General features: G+C 44.4%; 1 protein-coding gene across 1 annotated transcript in view; it reads left to right on the top strand.

The window, feature by feature from the left end:
* Nucleotides 1–26,818, top strand: part of CST7 (cystatin F) — a 194,520-nt gene that overhangs the window by 153,282 nt on the left and 14,420 nt on the right. Inside the window, exon 3 of the mRNA XM_069235040.1 lies at nucleotides 3,120–3,236. Within this exon, the coding sequence (XP_069091141.1) occupies nucleotides 3,120–3,236 (117 nt within the window). The remainder of the gene's footprint in view (nucleotides 1–3,119; nucleotides 3,237–26,818) is intronic.

Genomic DNA, 26,818 nt, shown 5'->3' with positions numbered 1-26,818 from the left:
AGAGGATACTGAGGTTTGATCCAAGGTGATGTGTGTTGGTTTAACAGTAACAGTGAAGAGGTCCATATCAGGGCACCACAGCATCTGCCTTTCAGCACTTGCTTTGAAGTCGGGGCATGGAATTTTACAAATCGGCAAATCAATTGAGGGTCTATAGGTGCAAAGCAGGCCATTACTGTCTGCCTCCAGGAGCTGATTCCCTTTGGTTGAAGGGGATTTTCAGCAAGAGCCTTCTTTCCTCCAACAGCCCCCTACAGCTGCACAATGTGTGGCATATCCTCCCGGTCCCTATAACATAATCTGCAGACCCTTGTTGTGTTAACTCTGCCATTGAGGGAAATGCTGTGAGCAGGGCAGCAAGCCCAGACAATGTTTCAGGAATTTCTGTTTCATATCTCTAGAAAATCTAAGCATGGGTATCTCTGAGGTGCTAATGTGTTGTAAGTGTGCAAGACAATCAAAGCATGAGCTCTGCCAGAGAGTGTTGCTTAGTCTTTCACTAGAGATTAGAGTTTAGCAGACTTCCACACTGATTTTTTCAACATATTGTGACTTCTCAGGATTTCCAGCCATCCCTTTAACCTGGCCTTAAGCAGGGAGTCTTTAAGATAGATTACAGCTGGTGATGTTTCCCTCTGTTGCAACTCCTGCAATAAATAGTGGTTAAATGAACCCAGCAGCACCTTATATTTCCCCAGAAGATAATGAGAGCTCCTTGACTTATCAAAGATTGTTTCAACAAACCAAACTACAGCCTGGTTTCTGCTGGTGAAGTGTACTTTGGCAGGCTGGGGATTATTCTTTATGCTTTTACTAATGTACTATCCAGGATTTTGGCATCCTTGCCCCTTTGGAGTTCGATTGCCTATGTTAATGTCAGTAGGAGTTTGGCTTGTAATACCTGTAGAAGTGGAGACTGCATTATCCCATTCAACTTTTCTTTCAGGGTCTTTAGCGTCACTGTTAGTGACCACACTTTCCATTTTATTGCCTCCCTTTGACATGTAAAATTACCATTCTTGACAACTAATACCCCTAGATATTGGTATTCTGTTGCTGACACGATGGCTGAGTTACCCAAGTGCCAAGTCAGCACCTTTTTTTTTGGGTGTGGTTTAAAGACCAGGTGCATGTTTTGTCGAATTTGACACAAAGGAGCATATTTATACTCTGTTGCGCCGAATTTGCGTCAAAAGTTTTGAGTCAAATTTGGAGCAAACCTAACACCATATTTATACTTTGACGCCCGACCCCACGAATGTCACAGATCGGCAGTGCGCGTGATTTTCTGGATGCGTGAAACCGCCTTGTATTATTGACATGCAAGGTAGGCGTTCCCGTCCAAAAAATGACTTTAAGGCATGTGCGCCTTATTTATACTCCCGCGTCATTTTGACGCACAGGAGGGGGGCAGGTCTTAAAAAATGGCGCACAGCTTGATTTGCACAGTTTTTTAACGCCTGGGTGAGGGCAGGCGTTAAGCGACCTGTGGGCTCATTTCCACGGTCTCTGACCATGGAAACAGTCCACAGATGCCCTTCCCTGCCCCCAGGGACACTCCCTGCCACCTCGCCCACCCCTGGAGGACACCCATGGATGGGGAGACCCATCCCAGGTAAGTAGAGGTAAGTAATTTGTAATTGTTTTTTTAAGTGGCATAGGGGGACCTAATTTGGGCCCCCCTACATGCCACTATGCCCAATGGCCATGCCCAGGGGACAGAGGTCCCCTGGGCATGGCCATTGGGCAGGGGGACATGACTCCTGTCTTTCCTAAGACAGGAGTCATTTCAATGGGGGTTGTGCATCAAAAAATGGCTCAGGTCCGGTTAGAGCCATGATTTTTTACTCTAGCCTGACTTGCACCATTCTTTGACGCACAACCCCCAGGCTTCCCTATGCCTGCACTGGCTGATTAGAGTCATTTTTTTTTTTACTCTAACCAGCCTGCTTCGCCGGCTAATGTCCATCCATAAATAAGGTGCCCGCCTGGCGCGTTGGAATGGTGTTGGAATGGTGTTAGCCGGCGGTAAATTTTTTGACGCAAACCAGCGCCGACGCTGGTTTGCGTCAAAAAGTATAAATATGGGCCTAAGACCTTTTTCATAGTAGTATTTCTGTGCTGTGCACAGGAGATATTGCAGGCCCACTGAGTTATGGCTAACTAAGAGTATATTGTCTTTGTACAGAAGGCTCAACAACAGCAGGTCCCCTAACCTCGGGGCATTGGAGTTGCATTTGTCAAGTGCCAAAGTCAAGTCAGCCAGGAATAAATTAAAAAGTGTGGGTGACTGGACACACCCCTACTTTAGCCTATTCCTTGTTGATATTCACCTTGAGAGGTGCGCCTCTTCCCCCATCTTTATCTGCATCCATGTATCTGTGTGGAGAGCAATTAGCATGTCCAAGAGAGATCGTGGGATCCCCCAACTTGTCAACTTGCTCCATGAAAGGGCTGAATGCAGTCACTCAAAGTGAAGTTAGCCAGTGGTTGAAATACAGGTATTGTGTTACAATGGTTGGTGATAAAAGGGTTGGAGGAGGGACCTTTTGTGCAGAAGGGCATTGGGCCGCACACACAAGGAATTGCTTTTTTTAAATCTTACAATAATGCTATTTTGATCAAAGCAATTTCCCAGTTCAGCCTTGCCTCAGCAGGCCCACCAACCAGATACAAACAGCAGGATTCCACTGCTTTTTTGTCTAAAATATGTTTAGACTTGTAATCACTTAGGCAGAATTAATGTTACACAGACTTGATTGTGTTACTTCGACTCGTTATAAACAACAATTTGGGTTTTATGTGATAATTCAGTGTCATATCACCAAATTCTCTCTTTTCATTTTTTACCATAAGACCTCTTCCACCACCAACTTCGTCTCCTTGAAGTTAGAACAATTTCTTTCTGTGCTCAGGATGTTATGCATTACTGTATTTCTTGCTGCTAAAAAAAAGACTGAGCATATATGCATATTTTGCTATCTTTCAGTACTGTTTTTCAGGATAGGAAGATGGTGACTGTCTGTCTCCAGACAGCTGGGAGCTCTCTTTTTGGTAGAGCCCTGTGAGATACTGCTGGAGGACAAAAACTGTACTTAATACGTGATTTACTATTCTAGGTTGTGAAAGGGATGAAGTTCATGCTCGAGACCAAGATTGGAAGAACAGTCTGCCGCAAAGAAGAGCCCTATAACTTGGACAATTGCGAATTCCAGAAAGATAAAAAACTACAGCAGGTACAGAGGCCCTTTATTTTCTTGGTTATACATTAAAAGCCAAAGTAAACAAGGTTCCTATTTCGATTGAAACGGGCTATACGTTGCTCTGACTTCACGCTGTCATTTTGCTCATCATTGTAGAAGGGTTTTCTAAACCGTGGGTGAAGGCAATGGAGACGATTTCTCCTATAGGAAGCTAGTGAGAGACCTTATGATATTTTAGGCCTAAACTGACAACACTGCTGTATGCAGCACTCATTATTTCCAATATACAGAAAGTGTGTTTTAGGTCACCCCTCTTCAGCCACTGAATTGTGCCAGGCCCTTTCATCCATTGTTTTGGGGTTTTGTCAGTCACATCTTGGACCAGCCTGCAGAAGTATATATATATTCTAATGCTAGTGGCTGCCTGGATTATCATCTCTTAGGAAGTGGTTCCATTACAATGCATGAGGAGCAATTTACATCTGAATGTACTCTCAACCACAGCACATTTTGTAACATAAACCCTGCATCTCACACGTGCATTATTTAATTTAAAGAATCAATACGTTTTTAACTGCAGCAGGCTTTTTTCGATGCTTTTGTCAGGACTCAAGTGCGAGCCGGACTCTAACTTGACCCCTTCATGTGTATTCCTTTTTCCCATAGGATGACCTTCTTTGGGGCAAGCATCCTGACATCAAAGAAAAAACAACCATCTTCAGCCATGGCATTGCTAAACACGTCATCATTGTTGATAATACCTATTGTGCCTCCAATCATACTGTGGTTAAAGGTTTCATCAATGCAGGTAGCACTGAGCATGCTTCCATCAGCCACACAGTAGCTGGCCATCTTAACAATGTTGATACCACCAAGCTCCATTTTGTCTGTGTGCATCTCTGCTTTTTCCTGCACATGTAGACAATGCCTTCTTCAACAAGCACCTTTTAGACTGGAAACAGGGTTTTTTCGAAGTACCATTGGCTGGTAATACTTGTCAATATTAGAGTTCCTCCACCTGTTTTTTTTCATAACCTACATTAGGTGCCCTCGTAAATGTTATAACGACTATTATCATCACCCAGCATTAGCAGCATTATATAGCTCCTAAAAAACGAGCACAGATCACTATACAGGCAAAAATAAATATGCAAATTTAAATATTGAAGACACCCTCTACATGATTTAAGATAATCAAAAAATAGCATTGTCTAATTTTTGCCATTGTGTCAGCCCACTTTCAATAAAAGGAGACATTCAAGGGAATCACCTCCGTACAGAACTCTCTGGCATTCTGGGATCGAGGGCTCAATGACAGATGCCTATGGGTCACTAGTAAAAAGCCCAACATACTACAGACTTGTACATGAAGGACTTGTGTCTGACTAAAGAGGGATATCTAGTAACTGCTTTTGGTAATAGTTTGTGAACAGCTCTGCAAGCACTTGTGCCTGACTTATAAAGGACATCTAGTAACAGATTATATTTAGGAGTGTGTGCATAATTATGCAACTTGGCATCATTTCTGGAATTTTGCGTAATAGGTGTAATGCAAATTTCCTAAAATTATGCCTGCATATTTTAAATTTTAACCAGGCCCTGTTGTACTGATTGGCAAGAATTGGCAAAGCTAATAGGTCGGCTCTAATGTGATTATGCAAATACATGCATATTGTGCTATGCCCGTGCAAACACTGGCATACATAGATGCTTTTTGCATGCATTAGCTTTTTCAGGTCAGGCCTTTTGCTCTAGCCAGTGCTTAAGTGTATGGAGTCCCCTAGAATGAGGATTACTAAATATATATCTAGGTCTGCTTGAGGTTACTCAAATTGAGTCCTCTAGAAGTATGATTACTATATATATCTTTTCTTTTACTGAACAGGTATAGACATCAAATGTTAGAGATGTGAAATGTATATTACTTCAAAGTGCAATTAATTAACAACAGTACATCATCCACCTAATTCCTAATGCACTAGAGTATCCTAACGAAAAGCATACCACCTTCCCTTTGTACTTCATTTTTAAAAGACATAGGAGGAAAGGAATGCAGATAATAATCTATTCGAATCATGTAATCCATTCTCTCCTTCCACCTCCACCTCTGTTCTTTGAAAATTTCAATAAACATGTCTTAAAAGCAGAAAAAAGTGCTAGTGCTTACGTTGACCTTAAGATTAACATTGTAACATCTAACATACATCTAAAAATATTCCCACTACACATTATGCTGAGATTCAAATTCATGGATACAAGAGGAAGAGGATGGAGATGGTAATTTGTCCATAACATGATCCAGCATATCCTCGCTCCCCCAGCTCAGTATACTTGCCAGTTTTTCACAACACCTCCCAGTTTATGGGGTTCCAAAATACTGCTGGATGGCTGTATAATTGCCCACATTCCCCACTCTCTTTGCATGTGCTTCTTCAACATTTTTAGTTAACATTTTAGTTCACCAGTTTGAATCTTTGGGGCTAAGTGTGTCTTCCAAGTTTACAACATTAAGGAACGACCTATCTATCGTACATGAGATTGAGATAAAATACTGTTCATATTAATTGTTGTACCTTTTTAGACGTCCCAATTCACACTACACGTGTCTCGGTTTCAATCTGACTTTAGGCTTCTATTTATACCAGTAAATAGTTTGTCCCAAAATGCAGCCAATTTTGGGCAGCCAAAAAAGTATGAAGCCACTTCCTCCTCCCCTCCTGATTACAATGAAAACATTGTTCTGGTATTGAAGGAAACATTTTGAGTAGGGCCTCGAGAGTGTAGTATGCCATCCATCAGGACAGAAATCATATACTTTTAAAGTTTGCTCCTCTTAAGGATTTATGCCCCATTTCAGCAATTAGCTGCCAATCTTCTTTCAAGAGCTTACATTATGTTTTATCAAAGATTTTTCCCCTGAAACCACTGGCCCTTTCCCGAGCTGAGTGAATGCCAAGCAGCCTAAACCAATTACCAGTACCTATTAGCTTACTCCTTATAAGAGCACAGCAAACGGAATGTTATTGTAAACTTGTTTTTTGTACATTAGTGTTTAGAAAGTGAATAATCTGTCCAAAACTCAAAAAGAGCCAATTACACTATACCTCAAACCATAATAAGATCTCATCCCATGTCATTTAGTTATCTCCGTAATCATATCACTGTCCTAGATAAATTTAATCCAAAAAAGTTACACTCCTGAAATAGAAGAAAACAATAACCTACTGACATCTGACGAGTTCTGAAAAGAAGCTCCATCCTATACCTCAGCTCATGAATTAACTTATACTGAGTTTTTTATTTTTTGGCAAGCTGGTAGATTTCTTGCTGACTTCTGGATCATCTTATTTAACAAAAACGTTTCCAACACTTCTTTGCCATCCACCAGACGTGCTAACATGTCCAACAATGCTGCCTGATGATATAGTTGAAAATTGGGGAGCGCTAAGCCACCCAAGTTTTATTAGGTTGTAAAATTTAATATTTCACCCGAGGGGTTTTATTCCTCCAAATAAAACTTCTCACCAAATAGTCCAGCTCCTGAAAATAAGAGTTTTAACTCTTATTTGTACATTAACAAACAAAAAAAGAAATAGTGGGAATATGGACATCTTGATTAAGGAGTCCCTGCCTATCAGAGTTAATAGAAGAACCAACCACCTTTCCAAAAGTACTTGTGCTTTTAATTTTTTTTTTTTAACATCCTTTCATAATTTAACTGGCAAAGCTGACCATAGTTTTTTGCAACAAATATTCCCAAATATCTAATCGGTCACAGTGATCTGGCTTCCTGCTGTAAACAGGTAGGCAGATTCCCCACTAAAGTATTAAATTAAAGAATCTCTCTTACTCTCATTTATATTGTACCCCACTATGTTGGTGAATGCCTTAATTAAATCAAATGCTCCTTGTATGTTGACTTCATCTGGTTTTAAATATAAAATATAATCTGCACATAGTTTTATTTTAGGCATGTCTGCTCTAGCCGAATGAATTTCCTTTGTGTTTCAAATTTTTTGGGTTAGTGGCTTAACAAAAAGAGTAAATAAAATAGGAGAGAGGGCATCTTTGCAGAGTATATCTCCTAATTGTAATCAAGCCTCTAACTTTTAAATTCATAACAGCTCTGGCCTGTGCTCCTTGATACAAAGCCCTGATCATTATTATGAACTGCAATCAAAATTCCTAATTGGCATAAACTATATACCAAGGCATCCCAATTAACTAAATAAATTTTTTTGCTCAGAGTCAAATATTATCATTGCTGCAGTGGTCTTGTTAAAAAAGAAAAAAATCAACTGCCTAAATTAAAAAGTTAGTATTTGCCTTTATTAATCTATTGGCCACAAATCCACTCTGATCTTTATGTACTAAAAGCTGGGCAGTGGGTGTAATCCTGGCTGATCATACCTTAGTTCATATTTTGTCATCTGAATTTAGAAGACTAATTGGGCGATATGAGTTTACTTTTAATAAACACTCATCCTTTTTTTTTTTTTTTTTAATGAACAATTGTAGATTCTTTAAACGTCGGGGGTATCTCTTCTCCTTCTATTATCATGTTAAATAATTCTACTATAAAAGGCACTGATTCTTCCAAAACAATCTTATAAAGCTCTGAATGGAAACCATCATTCCAACAGCCCTTTGTACTTGCCATTTTATTCAGAGCTTCTGCTACTTCAGAGGCAGTTATCTTAGTGATGACTTCCTCCTGATCGATTCGCGACAACCTAGGTTGGTAAATGGAACTATAACATTTCTCAATCTCAGAAGATATTCCTGAATATTTATTATTCTCAGCTATTCTACTATAGTGATGCATAAATACCTATGCAACAGCCTCTTCCTGAGATACTAGCAAGTTAGTCTCTGGGTCCTCAATTTGCCTGATTACTTGTTTATCCTGTCTTAGTAGAGTGGCCCAGGCAAGATGTTTTCCTATTTGTTGATTTTCCTCATACATTTGTTGTTGATATGCCCTAGAGCTATTTATTTCCTCCAGTATGAAAAAAACTTTAAGATTTTGTTTATCCGATTTTAACTCTCATGTAGCGGGATCAAGGTCACCTACTGTGGCTAGATTTGCCGCCTATGGTAATTCCTTTATTAATGCCTCCCCTTGTTTATTCTGGGCACCCATAAAAGAGATACTATATCCTCCGGCTGTGACTTTAAAAGCATCCCATTCTTCAAGGAGATATGCTGTGTTACAGTTTACCTGAAAAAATTCTCTTATAAATTCCTTCATATTTAGTACCCACTCCTAGTTGGTAAGCGGAGACCTCTCAAGCTGCCACCCAAGCCTCTCCTTAGTACCAGTATCCCGCTCAGTCGTGTAGGAGGCTGGCCTGGTTTGTAGTGGGTACCAATGGTACTTACACCTTATACCAGGTCCAGTTATCCCTTATTAGTGTAGAAGAGGTGTTTCTAGCAGCTTAGGCTGATAGAAGGTAGCTATGGCAAAGCAGCTTAGGCTGAACTAGGAGGCATGCAAAGCTCCTACAATACCACCATATCATATAGGTACTATATCATAAAAAAGACAATACTCAGTTACTGAAAATAAAGGTACTTTATTTTAGTGACAATGTGCCAAAAATATCTCAGTGGATATACTCCCTTAGAAGGTAAGTAACATACACAAAATATACACGAATAACCAAATCAGGTAAGTAAAACAGTCAGAAAATAGTGCAAACACTGTAGAACACAATAGAATGCAATAGGCCTGGGGGCAACACAAACCATATACTAAGTAAGTGGAATGTGAACCACGAATGCACCTCTAGGCAAGTGTAGTGTGTAGGGGGTCCCTGGGAGTGTCAGAAAACACCAAGGGTATAGAGGAGACCCCACCCCAGGTAAGCAGGAGTAAAGTACTACTATTTCCCCCAAAACACACTAAAGGCGTGATAAAGGATTTTGCAAGGACCACACCAGACTGCAAAGCACTGAAGACAGATTCCTGGATCTGAAGGCCTGTAAAGGCGACCATGTTCAAGAGTCACTAAAGTGTCCGGGGGGGCAGGAGCCCACTAAACCCCATATGAAGGTGCAAAATTGCTGCCTCCGGTTGGAAGAAGCTGCTGGTTTTGCACCAACGGAGTGAGGTAGGAGGTTCTGCTTTGTGCAGAAGATGTCCCACGGCGTGCTGGTGGATGCAGGGTGGTTTCCTTGGCAAAATACCACAAACAAGCCTTGCTATATGCAAGAGTCACGGTTGAAGAAAAAGGGTGCTGCCCGGGCCCAGGAAGGACCAGGATGTCGCCACTCAGGAGGGGAGACAGAGGGGGCCCTCAGTAACGTAGAGAGCCCACTGGAAGGAGGGAAGTACCCGCAGGAGTCCTTGAACACGGGTTCAAGAAGACTGAACACGGCGGTTGTCTCAACACTGCAAATAGAGGTCCCACGACACCGGATGTCAACTCAGGGAGCTGAGCATCACAGGACGGAGTGCTGGGGACCTAGGCTCGGCTGTGCATGCAGGATTTCTTGGAAATGTGCACAGAAGCCCTTGTAGCTACAGATCACACAGTGCACAGGAATACTGTCAGGGGAGGGGAGGCAAGGACTTACCTCCTCCAAATTTGGACAGTTGGGGTCACTTGGGTCCACTACCTGTGTTCCAGGGACCACGCTCAGTCAGGATGAGAGGGGACCCAGAGTACCAGTGAGGCTGTAGTTTGGTGCCTGCTGGAGCAGGGGGTAGATTCCGTCAACCCACAGGAGATTTCTTTGTGGCTTCCAGCGCAGGGTGAAGGCAGGCAGCCCCCAGAGCATGCACCACCAGGAAACAGTCGAGAAAGCCGGCAGGATTAGGCACTACAATGTCGCTGGTACTCTTCTGGCTACTTTGTTGAAGTTTTGCAGGAGTCCTGGAGCAGTCAGCGGTCGATCCTTGGCAGAAGTCGGAGAGAGAAGTGCAGAGGAGTCCTTGTGGATTCTTGCAAGTCGAAATCTGAAGAGAAGCCCACAGGAGAGACCCTAAATAGCACTGAAAGGAGGATAGGCTACCTACCCAGGTATGCACCTATCAGGAGGGAATTCTGATGTCACCTTCAGGCACTGGCCACTCAGAGGCCCCCAGAGTGTCCCCACACCTCTGAAAATAAGATGGCAGAGGTCTGAGACACACTGGAGGAGCTCTGGGCACCACCCCTGGGGTGGTGATGGACAGGGGAGTAGTCACTCCCCTTTCCTTTGTCCAGTTTCGCGCCAGAGCAGGGACTGTGGTTCCCTAAACTGGTGTAGACTGGCTTATGCAAGGAGGGCACCATCTTTGCCCTTCAAAGCATTTAAAGAGGCTGGGCGAGGCTACCCCTCCACAGCCTGTAACACCTATTTCCAAAGGGAGAGGGTGTAACACCCTGCTCTCGGAGGAAATGCTTTGTTCTGCCTTCCTGGGACTGGGCTGCCCAAACCCTGTCTGTGAGGTGGCAGCAGCTGTAGCTGCAGTGTAAGCCTCAGAGAGCTGGTTTGGCAGTACTGGGTGTCCATGGTGGAGCCCCCAGGATGCATGGAATTGGCTCCCCAATACCAGATTTGGATTGGGGGGACAATTCCATGATCTTAGACATGTTACATGGCCATATTCAGAGTTACCATTGTGAAGCTACATATAGGTATTGACCTTTATGTAGTGCATGCGTGTAATGGCGTCCCCGTACTCACAAAGTCCGGGGAAATGGCCCTGAACTATGTGTGGGGACCTTTGCTAGTGCAAGGGTGCCCTCACACTTAGTAACTTTGCACCTAACCTTAAGCAAGTGAAGGCTAGAAATATAGGTGACTTATAAGTTACTTAAGTACAGTGAAAATGGCTGTGAAATAGTGTGTGCACTATTTCACCCAGGCTGCAATGGCAGTCCTGTGTAGGGGTTTGTCTGAGCTCCCTATGGGTGGCAAAAGAAATCCTGCAGCCCATATGGATCTCTTGGAACCCCAATGCCCTGGGTACCTAGGTACCATTTACTAGGGACTTATAAGGGGGGTCCAATATGCCAATTGAAATTGGTAAATGTAGTCACTAGCCTATACTGACAAATTTAAAGGCAGAGTGAGCATGAGCACTGAGGTTCTGATCAGCAGAGTCTCAGTGACACAGTTAGGCACTGCACAGGCATACACATTTAGGCCACAAACTATGAGCACTGGGGTCCTGGCTAGCAGGCTCCCAGTGAGACAGGCAAAAACATACTGACATACATGTAAAATTGGGGGTAACATGCCAAGAAGATGGTACTTTCCTACAAGTCGGTACTGAAATTACAGAATGATCTGAAAAGGCGTTTGCCCAGATATCAGAGCCCTGCCTCGTCAATGCACAAGACACCAAAAAAAAATCCAATTGGGATGCAGTTTTGAAGCATTGAGAATAACAACTGTATTGGGGTACTCCGTAGTGGTCCTCCCACCACAGATCTATTAATTAAAAATAGGATTCTATAGTATTAAGGATGTTCTTAGTTTTAGGTTTAAGTTGGTTTTAGTCCAATTTGATGTATCAATAGAGAGATTCTCCATGTAATTAAAGTCTCCTCCTAGAATAAAGGACCCCACTGCACTTATGGCAATATTATGTAGCTGTATTAGTGAATCGATCTCATCACTGATAGGTCCATAATAGTTAACTAATTTACTGGGACTCCTTGGACAAGTGCTTTTATCTAAAGTGACCTACCTTTGGGATCTTTAATCACCTCCTTAATATCCCAGTCCAGAAGATGCAAATAGTGCTAGTGAATACTGCTTTAGAATATAGACTTTGGAGTTACTGCTTTTCAGATTAGTCTGTTGAAGAGAAATCACTTCATGGCTGCATGATATAAGCAATCTTGTCATCCCTCCATATTTCAGACGATATATAATTCCATTAGCATTGCATGATATAACCGTTAACTTTAACATTTCATAACATGAGTTTGTCAACCTTCACCTCTTTCCACTGTACCTGGAAAGGCAAGCTAGCAGCACAGATGGGACTAATGAGAATTACACTAGCAGCACAACTCTTCAGTCTATATCAGTATTTATTTTAATGCTAGTGCACTCCCAAACCCTCCCCCGAAATTCTCTGACACTTCCCCCCTCAAACCAGCCTCCCCTCCACCCTGGCCCAATCTGAGGAAGAGGAAGGCCCAGTTTCATCTTTCCCAGACCACCCTTTACAGTGTGGTGCCCTGACATAGCACCTGGTCACACTCTCCCACCTCCACCCACCCCCACAATTTTGTCCCAAATTGTTGTAGAATATACTTCAATAAAGTGCTTTGTGCAAAGTAATAAGTGCAAGATGTGGCTGACACTTTTCCTTTTTCCTTTTCCTTCTCCTTTCTTCTTTCTCCTTCCCCTAGCTATAAAGAATACTATACCAGTAAGAACTTTGCACTTACCTCCTCCCCAGTATTCTATTATCTCACTACAAGTATTGCAACAAAGGGGGAAAGCATCTGTGCTTAGCAGCCTATACTAGAGAGTAAAGTAAGAAAAAGTGACTGGTTTAAGACATTTTGGAAGCAATACAAAGAATATCGTACAGCAGGTCAGTTCTTATTCTTAAGCCCCTAGTGATTTCCTTCTTTCAACAATTTTTGAGAACTCTGGGCAGAAATGGTATTGGTGGAAAGGTGCATAGAAATCTGAGTTCCACTTATGATAAAGTGTCGTCAAACGAGTGCCACCTTGGAAACTCCAACGTGCAAAATAGCTGACATTGTGCGTTCTCTGCAGATGTGAACAGATCTAACCAAGGCTCGTCACACTGCTGAAAGAGACCATGCACCACATGCGGATAGAGACGCCATTTGTGATCAACCAGGCATGGTCTGTTCTGGTGTTCAGAGAGCCCTCCAGCTGTTGAACCACCAGAGACATTCTCTGATGTTCCAGCGATGTCGTGGGCACAGAGCCTCCTGACAAAAGGTCCACGACCCCACCCCGTCCTGCTTGTTGCAGTACCACATGGCGGTGGTGTTGTCCTTGAACACCTGCACCACTTTCCCTTTGAGAGAGGGAAGGAATGCCTTTAAAGCTAGCCTGATCGCACTGAGTGCCAAAAGATTGATATGGAGCCCGGACTCCGCTGGAGACCAGACGCCTCTGATCTCCGCCACTCCCATATGGCCACACCATTCCAGGAGTGACGCATCTCTCACTACTGTCAGATCTGGTTGGGCAAGGGAGAGGGATCCCCCATCGTGGTTCAAAAGCCACCACTGCAGATCTTGTGCAGTTCCCTCCGAGATCTGGACCATGTTGGAAAGATTCCCCTTATGCTGCGCCACTGGAACTTCAGGTCCCACTGCAGAGTCCACATATGGCATCTGGCATGTGTCAAACGTAGGATGCATGAGGCCCAGCAGCCTCAGAGTCATTCTCTCTGAAATCCAGGATAGAGGTTGAAACATTGGTATCATAGCCTCAATATCCTGGACTCGCCCCTTGGAAGGATAAGCCAGAAACCGCAGTGTGTCCAGAGCAGCTCTGATGAAAGGGATCATCTGAGAAAGAGTCAGGTGTGGCCTTTGAATGTTTATAGTGACCCCCAGTGAATGCAGGAGGTTCACCGTAGTCTGGAGGTGGGAGATGACAACCTGGGTTGAGCCCAGCTTCAACAGCCAGTCGTTGAGGTAGGGGAAAACTGAAAGCCCTAACCTGCGCAGATGAGCTGCGCCCACTGCCATCCCTTTGGTGAGCACAGTAAATTGAAAATGCTTGTGACCTACCATGAACCGCAAATAACATCTGAGGTCCGGCAGGACAGGAATATGGAAATAGGCGTCCTGCAAGTTCAACGCTACCATCCAGTCCACTGGGTCCAGAGCAGATAGGACATGAGCCAGAGTGACCATCTTGAACTTCTCCTTTTTGAGGAAGAGATTGAGGGACCGGACATCTAGGATAGGGCAGAGGCCCTTGTCCTTTTTGGGCACCAGAAAGTAGTGGGAACAACAACCATGACCTACTTCAGGGACAGGGACCCCTCTCCTTGGCTCCCTTGCTCAAAAGAACCGTAACCTCCTTGCGGAGAAGTGCCAAGTGATCCTCTGTCAGCCGATCAAAGGTAGGTGGTATGGATGGAGGAGTAGTCTCAAAGGGGAGGGAATAGTTCCTTTGGACTGTTTGCAAAACCTACCTGTCTGATGTGATGGATTCTCAGCTGGGCAGGTGATGGCGGATCCTGCCTCTAACTGGTCCGAGATGGGAAGCATCAGACTAGGTAGGTTTGGAGGCTGCAGCGGTGGGGGGTGTAGGCCAGGGCTTACTGTACATAAACCCCGGTAGTACTTGCAAAAGGCGAAGTTGATGGCCAGCTGCAAGGTGACTATCGTGCCTATTGGGTCGTGACCCTGATCCTCCTTCACAAGCTTTGGCAATAACTTCCTTGAGTGATCCCCTCAGCATGTAACTGTGCCCTGCGTCACTTGTAATCATGCTTAAACTGAGCAACAGCTAGTTGAAATGTTTGCATACCCCCCAGGACAGTGGCTGTTGTAGTCCTGTCCAGTAGTCCCCAACTCTAAAACAGGAACACAACAGGGAAAAAAAAAAACAGTCAAACAAGTCCTTATGGGAACAATGGTGGGATGTGGTGCAGTGAGAAAGGTTGCGTTCCATCACCTGGGCCCATCACAAAGGCCCGCACCTGATCCACCAGCACCAGAATGAGTCCCTGTGGGACCAGAGAACCAGATTGCACCAACTGAGCATGGGAGCGAGGGGCCCAGTTGTGGATTATAGGTCGCAACAGATCATCAGCTGATCGTGGTGTGATTTTGGGTTTAGGTGTCCTGCAAGCAGTAAAAAACATGGAGGCACAGGTGTCTGAGTCGGGATCCATGTTGGATTTGGAGCGCAGTGCTGTGAAAGAGTTTGTGCTGTGCAGGGACGCTTCCTCCACCGATTGGGCCTGCTCTGCTGCTGCTTGGTCCTGAGTAGGGCAAGCCCGTGCTATCCAGTGCCTCCTGCATCTAGGGCATGGAATCACCCAATCTCCCTTCTCCTGTGCATTCTCAGACTTGCTCACGATGCCGTTCACATGGATTCATGTCCAGACATCCTCAGGTGTGGAGAAGATTTGAGAGGAATCACCATCCACGATTTTGAGTTTTGCAGGAAACATTAGTGCATAACAAAGCTGCAGTTCCCGTAGGCGTCGTTTCACCTTCATGTAGGAGACCCTGAGGTGCTGTACCTTGGTCATGAAGTCAGGATATGGTGCTATTTCTGTGTTCTCCTACCACCAAGGACCCTTTCAGAGGAAATGCTGTAACATAAGATCCCAGTCACAGAACTTAAGGAAGCGAGCAATGAGTGAATGGAACTATGTCCCAGGAGGAGGAGGTGGATAACGTGGGGTGCAGTATGCCTGATCCACCAAAGAGAGCTTGGGGACCTTATTCTCCAGCAGAGTGGCCACCAACCATTGTTCAAGGAAGAGCTCAATGCTGGGGAGTTCAGACCGTTCCGGGAACCCCATGAAATGAATGCTGTTGTGCCACGAGTGCCCTTCGGCATCCTCCACCTGGCGGCATAGAGAGGCCACTTCCTCCTTCGTGGTGTTCAGCTTGACCTATTAATCCCATACTGGATGGTCCAAGGAGGTCAGAGTAGAATCCACGTAATCAACACGTTCCACCAATTTGTGATGATCAGCCCTAAGCAAGTTCAACTCCAAGGATACTCCATCCATTTTAGCCTCCAAAGAGGTTTGTGTGTCGAGAACGGCACAAAGGACCTTTTGGAATTGTGCTGAGTGCTTATTGAGGGTGAGTTTAAGGATTTGGAGGGCTCCCATAGCATACTGCATAGCGGTCGAGGGTAGGCTCCAGGGACCCAGTTTCAGGACGTGGAGTTTGGTGGTTCTAGTTTTGCCCATCATGTTACATAGTGGGTGAGAGGCAATAAGTAGGATCTGCAGGGCAAATGCAGGAGATGATCCCACTGGTGTGCTGGCACCTCACACAGATGGAGTGAGCAAGGAGGAATGGCAACTGTCACGTCCACAAGGGGGGAAGGGGCTCGGGGGGTCAGGCTCCAGCACAAAAGCAGTAGCCCACCCATACAAGTCAACCAAGCAGACCACAAAGAATGGTATCAGGGGCAGTCAAAACAGAGTACCATGGGTAGCAGCAAGCCCATGAGTCACTGCCACAAGCCACCACCCACAGTGAACAGTAAGTGGGCAGTATGCAGGCAGACACCACCTCCAGGATGTGGGCCCCCGACCAGTGATGGCCCAGGGCCCCATGGAAATCCCTTCTTGATAGGCAAGTACCCCACCGGGCACCCGGGGACACAGGTACTCCAGGCCTGCCATTTATAACAGACATGTAGCTAAAATCCTGGTCAAAATCAGTGCGGATTAACACTTGCCCACCTGATTACACCTATGATTAGCAGATAGTTGCAGTGATAGATGTGGAGGAGGCTATTTGTGTTAAAAAAAAATCTTATCTTTTCTTTGCTACAACCTCCTGCTCTAACCACAACCGAGTACTTTCAATCACCATCTCGCCTCATGCTAAACAAACATTTTCCTTTACTATATCATACAGACTGGCCTGTTAAGTTATTTTTTTAGCTGAATTCAGTGAAATGTTAATATCCGTAAGCACTTCTTATGACCAGCCAATTATTTTATGGAATTTTAGCTTACATCTCAACAAGCCAGAGGACAAATATTCTGGTCAAATATTAAATGTTATTCAATCTTGGCCTTTGGAACATCTCATTGGATCAGCTACGTATGTGGATGGTCCGGTTTTATGAGCTGATTATAGGCACTAAAACTGCTCTTAAGTTATCCCCTACTTCCCCTTCGGTTGGTCAGACCACTTTGATATTATGTTTTAAGCTCCCATTAAACACAAGTTTTAAGAGATATTTTATTTGAACGACTTTGAGAGACTGAATAAGGATAACACCATAGTATCCATCTGGTATGCATAGAAAGTATGACCCTTGCTCAAGTTTTCACCAATTATAAATAAGACATGGTGTCACGTGGGGATAAATTAAACACTAAAGGTGTTAATTTTGCCTAAATAAATCGTAATTCCATTTAATGTTGTGAAAATATCACATTTAGCTATTTAAACACATTTATTAGTACTAACCACATCCCTTTCTGTTTATTTACCCATGTGTGTTTTTTAATGTTGTTTCGTTGCAGCTTCAATATATCAATTACATCCTTACGTAAATATAACACAATGATTCTGTAAATGTACAATGCAAGAACAGATCCAAATGCACAGGCGCACTAATATAGAAATCGCTACAGAATTATCCAAAATGACTTTGTCTCTCCAAAATGTGTTCATGTATAGAAGGTGGTTCAAAAACTGAGCCCTTGATCCACCTAGAGGTAGTAATAGGGGGTAGGTAAGACTGAAATGACTGTAGGTCGGCTCAGACCATACTCAAATTAGTTTACACATTAGTCCATCTTACAAAAACTTCTCCATTGTAAGAAGTCAGTCAGCGCATTTCAGCCATTTCAAATTAAGGCCCCTTCAGGCCCAAAGGAAGACGAGAAATCTCAATCTATAAATAAATATATGCACCAAAAACGTTCATACATAAAACGATTCTTTATATATAAAGTCACCCTACAGTTAAAATAAGTGATAATTCAAACAAGAAAAAGTGCCAGGACTACCTGAGTGGAAATTGTATAATGGATTAATTCAATGAACAGCGATGAAACTATAGCAAAAATGCGAACATGGTATGTGATGATAAAGATTTTCTCAGTTCATCAAGATTTATCATGTCACCTGGTCAAAAGACCACATAAAATAAATAACAAAATGGTTTATTACAAGTTAACTCATGTAAAGGTCTTAAAGGGAATACACAGAGAACCCTGCATGATAGTGCTGTGCTTGACCAAAACATGCCTATTTGCAGTCTTCAATCAGTGAGCCACCACTTGCAAAAGTGGGAGGAATATAGTGACCACAACTGTGCCCTTTTATAACAACGAGTGAGATACTAAGGTGGTCGTTACGACTCTGGCGGTCACATTATGACCACGGCAGTCGTGCCCCGGTTGGGCTGCCAGCACCACCAGGGTCGGGGATCGCGGCAGTCCTAATCTGCCAAGGCAGCACTGCAAACAGCGCTGCCCCCTGGATTATGACCTCATTCTTTATCAGCGATTTCATGGTGGTAACCCCGCCATCAAAAGGCTGGCAGGGAACGGGTGCAGGGGGCCCCAGGGGGACCCATGGACTTGGCATGGGCGATGCCAGGGTCGCCCTGGCCCGCAGGCAGTGAATATTAAAAGAGTGATGGTGCACCATGTATCCTACAGCATTGCTGCTGGCTCGATTACTAACAGGCGACAATGCTGTAAGGTGTTTCTCGCTATGCCAGTGGCCGTAAACTCAGGTTTCCACTCGCTGACCTAGCGGGAAACTCTTAAATGAGCCTGGCGGGAGGTAGCTAATATGGTGTAAACCTCCCCATCGGACGTTCGGCAGATGGCTTAAACCGTCCGCCGAACTCGTAATCAGGCCCATAGTATCATAAAGAAGGTTCAACCAAAAATGTCATGCATGCTGAGGCTGTGAAATAATCTAAACAATGGACTGTTCCCACAATAACTGTTTATCATTGAAAGACATGCCTGACCCAAACAACGAAGCAGAATCCATCATGCAAGCAGAGGCTATATCAAAATCCCAGGGGTTGCTCATAGCACCGTCGGTAAAAATCATGCATAACAAAATAACTGCAAGCAGATTGGTCCAGATCAAACCAAAGGTGTCACAGTTTCACAGCTTGTGCCCTCTTACAAGTGGAAGTGCAATACAAGCTGCCAAGAGTTAAGTCATTTTACCGTCTGGACCACCACTTTATCATTACTGGAGCCCAGGGACCCCCAGTGAATCGTTATTGGTATCTGGGGTCCCCCCCACTGAATCATTAATGAAAGGTGGGGAACTAATCTGTTAATATTATTTCATTTTCTAAGCAGTCGCAGACCCCCTGAGGAGGCTTCGTGGACCACCAGGGTCCCCGGACCACAAGTTAGGAACCACTGCTGCAGAGGTGATTTACACTTTACATCTCCTTAATATGCAGCACTCCTCAACACCACCAACACTGTAAACCTGCTCACCTCAATGTCTGCTTATCTAGCAAGAGTTCTAGTAGAGGTTTTAAGCCTAGGATCAGCACACTGGCATCCATGCCAACCGAAAAGTGACAAAGCCTTTGCAATTTATGCAGCGAAGTCTTTACGCATATAGGTTAGCCTAGATTTGTTCATCAAGGTTTGAATGGTACTAGCTAACCCTGTGCTTAAAACGTATATAAAATCATAGGTATACATTTATTAATGTATATCGAATTGTGTTATAATTAAAATTAATGTATATAAATTAAATTATAAAGGCTTAAGAATAATACCTACCTTCCTGGCATTAAAAGGCAGTAGAGAAGTAAGGATGTGCAATGTAAACACACTCCCAATGTAGCGCCATGCAACTTAATGGCTCTTTTGATGTGAAAACCGTGCTGTAATGACCCCAATATAATAGGCTGAGAAGTAACGACTGACAATCAGATTATTCACAGATGGTGTTCTGGCAACCAAAGAATTGATTCCCAGAAAAGGTATTGTGTGGAGTGCCAACAAACCAATGTGTCTATATCTCAATGGGGTATACACTCCTCAAAATGGTATAGTGGTGATTCTGCTGAGGTTACCCTCAGACATAGTATTATGAGGATTGCTTATAAACTCCCGAAGTGGATTACATGCATGGGGTATGTAACCTCCATATCTGCACGAAGGTTGTGTAAATCCCTTCCAAGCATGCGCCCTTTTAGCAGCTAGGCAGTGGTCCAACATTTCCACCTGATTACATCATTTCTTTGATCCTTTTCAAGAGTTCTGCCCTAGGGAAGTCAGTGTAGCGCGGCATTCTGCGTGGCTTCACTGGTGGCGCTCACAGGAATAACAACACGACAGCAGCTTGCTTTACTGTAACTCACAACTGCTGGAGTCAGCAGTGCGTTCTTTATATAAAACATTGGTTGAGGGCCCAGCCCCCCGTGCCCTCACTTCAGCAACATTGTATCGGCGAGCCCGAGTGTTTCTCTACTATCAGTACTCCCTCCCACCTTCGCACGGGGTCGGCCTTGTTGAGAATCTGTACATGCTGCAACACTAGACTTGCAAATGGCATTTCGAACCCAATTTTGTAAGGCCTTCAAAGAACCTTAAGTGCTTGTTTGAGAAGCTGGAAGTTGCTTCACTGTATTTCTTTTCTTGCCGAGTTGTAATTCTAAAACCACATCTTTCTGAATGCATCTAATTAGTAGTTCGTACCTCCGGGTGCTAGCTGCGTGAAGTAATTTATAGCCAATCCCTGCTGCTTTACTATCTATGGCGCACAAGAAAAGCTGCTAAAAATGATAGTTGAGTGAACAAAAGTCATGACCCAAGCAGCTGTCACACATTCTTACCTGTGATTATTATATTCTGCTGAAATAATACATTGAGTGCATTTTTGTTTTTGGTAATATACTTGCGGAACTGGCACGTTTGTTAATAAAAATGTACAATGCATCCTGCTTCTAAAAAATTCTGCCTCCATTAAATATGTATGCAGAAATTGATTTGAGAGAATTAATTATTAATCTTATCTTTGTTTATGCTATTGGTGTTTTAGAGCAGATGGAAGCAGAATTCTCTCGTGTTTGGATGGCTCAACAAAGTTTAAATATTATTCCTCTGTGGAAAAGACTGCTTTAAATTTGGTCAAAGTTTACAGTTTCACTTACAATCCTCACTCAAAATGAACCCATTAAACGTCTGATATATATTTTATTTAATTCCATCTCATGCCACTATGTCAAATGTACCCTCTTGGAGTGCAGGTGGTGGCAGGTCCATCTTCCCATTCATTTGCTTGCTATGTCAGGATGGAAAAGTCCCCTGCATGGTGATGGACATGCAACCCTGCCCTGCGTGCCCTAGCTACACAGATGTCTGGATCCTTGGTAAGGATTTTTGGTCATGGACAAACACAGATCATGTGTGTGAGCCATGGCCTAGGCCATTTCACGGTAATGCAGTATTGTTTGGTCAGGAGGGCCTCACCAAGTGCTACCTTAATAGTGGTTGAGGGCTACTGCCATTGCAAGGAGTTAAGTGTAGGCAGCATACCCATTTTTTGTGTTTCACATGAATGAGACCGGCATTTTTAACCATGTCGCTGGAGTAGTGTCTACCTTCTCACGCCATTAAAGTTCCACTGCTGTGTACTTAACTCACCCTTGGCCTACATGGGGATTGTGTGTAGCGCTGTTGAGCGAGTGATACTTGTGTGTGCTTCTCCATGGTACCTAACATGAAGACTGGTGGGTTCCATTTTGGAAGCCCAGGCCCTCAAAAGGCTAGGGGAGGTGAGGACTGCAACCCCTAGACAGGGGATGTGAATTGCTGACATTCTTCAAAGCTGAAGTGGGAACTCACACTGGAGGCAAGGGAGCAGAGCATTCACTGTGCACATTAAAGGTCTCTGATTCCAGGTAGAGTTACTGGTCAGTGGTGCCTGGGTTCATTGTAAGGCAAGATGGGAGGGTCTGATAAGGGTTAGACCCTGTAGGAACAGGAAATAATAATTATAGAGGTAAAGGCTTAGGCCTTTGAACCTTGGTGAGGCATAGTTCAGTGGAGACAGACAGCCAGATAACATCCCTGGTTACTCCCTAGGCCTGTGTTTGGGGACAATCAAAACTGGGGCCTATGCTGATGTGGCAGATTGGCCCAGGAGAGAGGGTATTTCAAAGAAGTTGACACCCAGAACACTAGAACAAACACTAAATCACATCTTGGTTGGGCGTTTACTATAAAAGTAGGAGCATGTGTCCCGCAAGTTGTTCAACAGTCTGTTTCAAGGGCAGAGAAAATCACGAAAATGTCCATCTGCTGGAACCAGGACTAGGGACCAAGCTCTGTTAGTCTCCCTCCTGGGTAATCACTCAGGAACTCAAGACCATTTGCCCTGAGGCTGGAGTACCAGCTTCTGCTTACCTAGCAAGACCAGTAGACCCTGTGAGGATGAGGAATGCGCTAGGAGTGAGTGAGACCTGGTGGGTTGTGGGGGGCAGGGGAACAGGGGGACAGGGAGAGAATTATTCCTAGTGGATCCCATGAGCCAAGTGTGAGCTTCCCAGTCCGATCAGGATCACTGCAAGAATATGGGCTGGCAGCCTGCCTGTTCTTGTACAAGGAAGATCGACAATTACCTCCTCCCACCCCCCTCCTCATTTGAAAGGAAGGGGCCACTGTGAAGAAAGGGCAATCACCCTGGATTGTTGTATTGAGGGTACTGTGAAGAGCACTTACTTATTGCTGAAGGAGCTGCGAGAGGACATCCAACACTGATTCAGGCCTTCCAAAGACTGAGGAGTTTCGATCCATCATCAGGAAAAATGCAAATGGCAGCAGGCCATCAGCATAGGGAGACCAGAGCCCATTAAGGTATGCGCCATCCTCCTGCACTTGCTGGCTGCTACTGGGTTGATTGTTCTAGGCCATCAGGCCTGTCAGAGACTTACACAAACATAGCATGTAGCTCTGCTAAAGCTCAATCTTAAGTCCAAACATAGACTTTGCTGCATGGGGACTAGTGTGGGCCACATCTAAAATGTGTTTCCATTACCAATTGGGGAATAACTGGCCCTATTAGAAGGGAAAGAGGGACTCGAGGATACTGCCTAGGAAAACGCTAGCGTTCGGACTTAAGACACTGCGGATATTATTTAGTGTGTTGTTTCTATGCTTTGTGGGCTTAATTTAAAATATGTTTTAAAATAAAAGCAAGTATTTCACTGGACAGTCAGCTTATTGTAATTACTATTTGTACTTTGAGTCTTGCGTCTGTTTGCCTCACACCATCCTTTCCCTGCTCGACCCATACTAACGCTGGGAGTGAAGTGCTGAAAGGAGTAGTACTTCGCCCAGTTACTCAGATCTGGTAGTAGGTCGAGCCCAGAGACAGGAAGTGTAAAAGGCCACAATCCCTGCAATTTGGGCCAGAAGCACTTGCTTGCCCTTTGAAAGGGATTCTGACAATTGTGCCTAACCATTAAAGAAGTCCAGGGTGTGAGTACTGCAAAGGGCATTTCTAATTTCCCCCAGTTCAGACCAGGTAGTACCCCAGATTCCAAGAGAGACTGTACACATGTACATGAAGTACAGACTATCTTATAATGGTTTGTGAGCTTTTAGGTCACTTGTAAGGGGCAGTCCTTGAATGAAGTGTCAAAGGTAGCTGCCTTGATGAACTGCTTGACTTTAGAAGGGACATTCTTCATTGGATGGATGACAGTTGCAGGCCAGATGGTCTAGGAGCAGATGCAGGAAGCTCTGATTAAAGGATTTGAGGTAAGGCCTGCTCAGTACCTTTAGAGTGTCAAAGATACAAGAGATGATGGGGTTCCGTTTGAAAGATGGATTCATGGTGTACTGCATGACTGGGACTAGTTGGTGAGAGGGAAGGTGAAGGATTTTAATTCTCTTAACCACCTGATGTAACAGCACAACTCACAGAAGAGTGTTCTTACCTACAAAGGCAATCCCTGTCATATCAGACAGAGAGGGATCTACAGAAACTTAGGGGCATATTTAAGAGCCCCTAGCGCCTCCTTGCATCACACTAGCGTCATTTTATTTACACTAATGGAGCCCAACAAGGCCAAAATCCTGCGCCATATTTACAAAGAGGCACAATGCTTTTGTTGCGCCTCTTTTTAACCCTTTGTGTTACATTATGCCTGCGCCATGCATAATATATGCAAAGAGTGTGTTCTCCCATTAAGGGGGGCGAAAAAAGGGCGCAAGGAAATCTATAAGATTTCCTTGAGTCATTTTTTTGGCATTTTTTTTACCTTTAAAGAGCAGGCGGTAAAAGGGGGCACACCATTGTTTACTCCTGCAGGGTACACAGGGGCCCATTGTAGTGCCAACATTTTGGTGCTGCTCCTGCAGAGTACATCAATAGCATCATAAAAGATTACGCTATTGCCCCCTGCTCTGCGCCATGGTGTGCTGTAATTTAAATACGGCGCACACTTGGTGGCAGTAGGGGAATGGTAAAGGGCACAAGAAAAGTGGTGCTGCACTGTGTGCAGCGCCACTTGTCTTAAATATGCCCCTTAGTGTTAACTGACAAGTGGTTAACTAGCTAGCTTCTTAAGGGACCAGAGCAGCATGCTTCTGAGCCACAAGGGGAGCGGAACTCTCCAAGGACTAGTTTCAAACTAAAGGATAAGGGCCAGGATAATTTCCAGGGTGACCTAAGGAAGGCCCAGTTGAAATAGGAATGGTAATGGTGTGTCCGGTAAGGAGCACTATGAGAAGGGAGGGCAGTAATATGTTTCCAACTTCGAGGTGTTTACTTCTTAAACATGCCACCAGGTGGGACACATTTAAAGAGACTGTCAGGCTACCAGCTGCACCAGTGATAGCTAGCATTGTACACATGGGTGAAGGGACCCTAGAGGACTGTTGCCCTCAACCTTGTGACTATAGACAACTGGGAGAGGGATCCAGGTGCTCTGAAGCACGTTCATCATAACACAATGGGGTTTACGCAGGACTTCAGCATCAATGGGAGGCAGATGCCTGCCCAGAGGGATATTGGGGCTATCAGGTCTATAGCTGAAAAGCAGTATCTCAAGCTCCAGGAGATTCTCCCTGGTACCAAGGATACTGGTTTGGTAGGAAGTGATGAAGACATGGAGTATACACTTGCCCAAGTTGAGGTAGAAATCATTGCCAAGGCTGCCATGGTAGACTTAGGGGTGAGAGAGAAACAAGGTGCTTTCTCAATTCAGGAAGGTCCTCAAGACCTGGCTCTTCGACTGAATCCTGAAGACATACCCCACAGCACCTTGAGAGCCTATGGGTGAGTAGCGGGCTCTAAAAAGATTGATTGATTGTCTCTAGGGCAATGATTTAGCTCCTCCTGACTTAGTGTCAGGACCAGAAGACTTTATGGCTTTGACAGTGTCATCTGTGTTGACCAGAAAATATTCTGCGTGGCAGAGACTGAGACCATATCCGTTTTGCAGGAACCAGAATAAGGTAGTTTGCAGGGACGAGCAGACCATGGGAAGACACAGAATGTGGAGAAGAGAGAGAGAGAGAGAGAGAGAGGAAAAAAAAAAAAAATGCGGTGCCAGAAGTGGACCATGTGCTAAAATCTGAGTCACTTCCAGAGCTGCAGGGTTTGCTAGCTAATAGGTGGCCCAGCTGGAAAGAGTTCTGCAAGGAGCACTATGTGTGCCCTTCTTTTGTGGAACCTTCCAAGAAAGAGGTCAACAAGCAAGTGATAAGGAAACAATATGCTAATGAAGAGGACAGCCTACTTTATAGTGTGCCAGTGAATCCTGAGCCCAGATCTAGTACGAGGCTAGTAGTTCCATTATTGTACTAAATCTTCCTGTTGTAACTGCCAAAGTGCCAGTGGCAGGACACATGGGCATTAGAAAAACACAGGATAGGTTGGACTCTATGTTCTACTGGGCAGGGATGTGCAGAGCGACAGAGGTTATGTCTCACTGGTCCCGTTTTCCAAGTAAGTGGTAAGTCAGGAGAGAGGAGTAAGGCACCATTAGTGCCCTTCTCAATTTTAGATGCTCAATTTGAGTGGGTGGGAATAGACATTGTAGGTACATTCAACACCTTCCCCTCATTGTCAGGTAACAAGTATATCTTGATAGTGGTGGACCATGCCACTAGATAACCCAAAGCTGTACCATTGAGGAGCATGACTGCAAGAGTGGTAGCGAAAGCTCTCCTGGGGATCTTTTCTAGGGTCAGATTTCCAAGAACGGTGATCCCTGACCGGGAACCAACTTTATCTCCTCATACATGAGAGAGATGTAGGAGCAAACTGCCATGTCCTACCACTTCTCCATCCTATACCATCAACAAACTAATGGCTTGGTGGAGCGGTTCAACAAGACACTCAAAAGTATGATGGGAAGTCTTCCAGAAAACTTAAGGAGGAAGTACCATGTTTCTTGTTCACCTACAGAGAAAATCTGCAGAAGGGAGTTGGGGTCAATCCATTTCAACCTATGTGTAGACACTTGGCACAAGGTCTAGTCTCTCTAGTCCGAGAAAGGTGGGAAGGAACTTCAGAGTCTCGATAGAAAGATGTGGTGGACTATACATTTGGCCTCCAGAAGCTGATGGGGCTATACATTAGTCAGGTAAAGGGAACCCTTCTGGCAGGCCAATCGCTTATGAAGGACTACTATGACCAGAAAACTATACTAACTGGGTATCAAGAAACTCAAGAAATATTGGTGTTGAAACTTATATGTCCCAGTACTTTGGAGGACAAATGATGTGCCCATACAAGGTAGCTCAGAAGATTTCAGAGGTTAACTACTTGGTGGGCACGGGTGCCACAAGGCAAACAAGGAAGTTGTTCCATGTGAACTGGCTGAAGCCTTACCTACAGGGGTTACACAGTGAATGTCATGGCAGAGGAGGTAGAGAAAGACAGTGCGCCTCTTCCTGCCCTGTTGCATGGTGACATGAGGGATGACACTGTGGAAGGGGTCAGTTAACACCT

The sequence above is a fragment of the Pleurodeles waltl genome, chromosome 5 (assembly GCF_031143425.1).
Source record: "Pleurodeles waltl isolate 20211129_DDA chromosome 5, aPleWal1.hap1.20221129, whole genome shotgun sequence".
Classification (NCBI taxonomy): domain Eukaryota; kingdom Metazoa; phylum Chordata; class Amphibia; order Caudata; family Salamandridae; genus Pleurodeles; species Pleurodeles waltl.
Note: the sequence above shows the minus strand (reverse complement) of the source record. Positions and strands in the feature narration are given on the sequence as shown.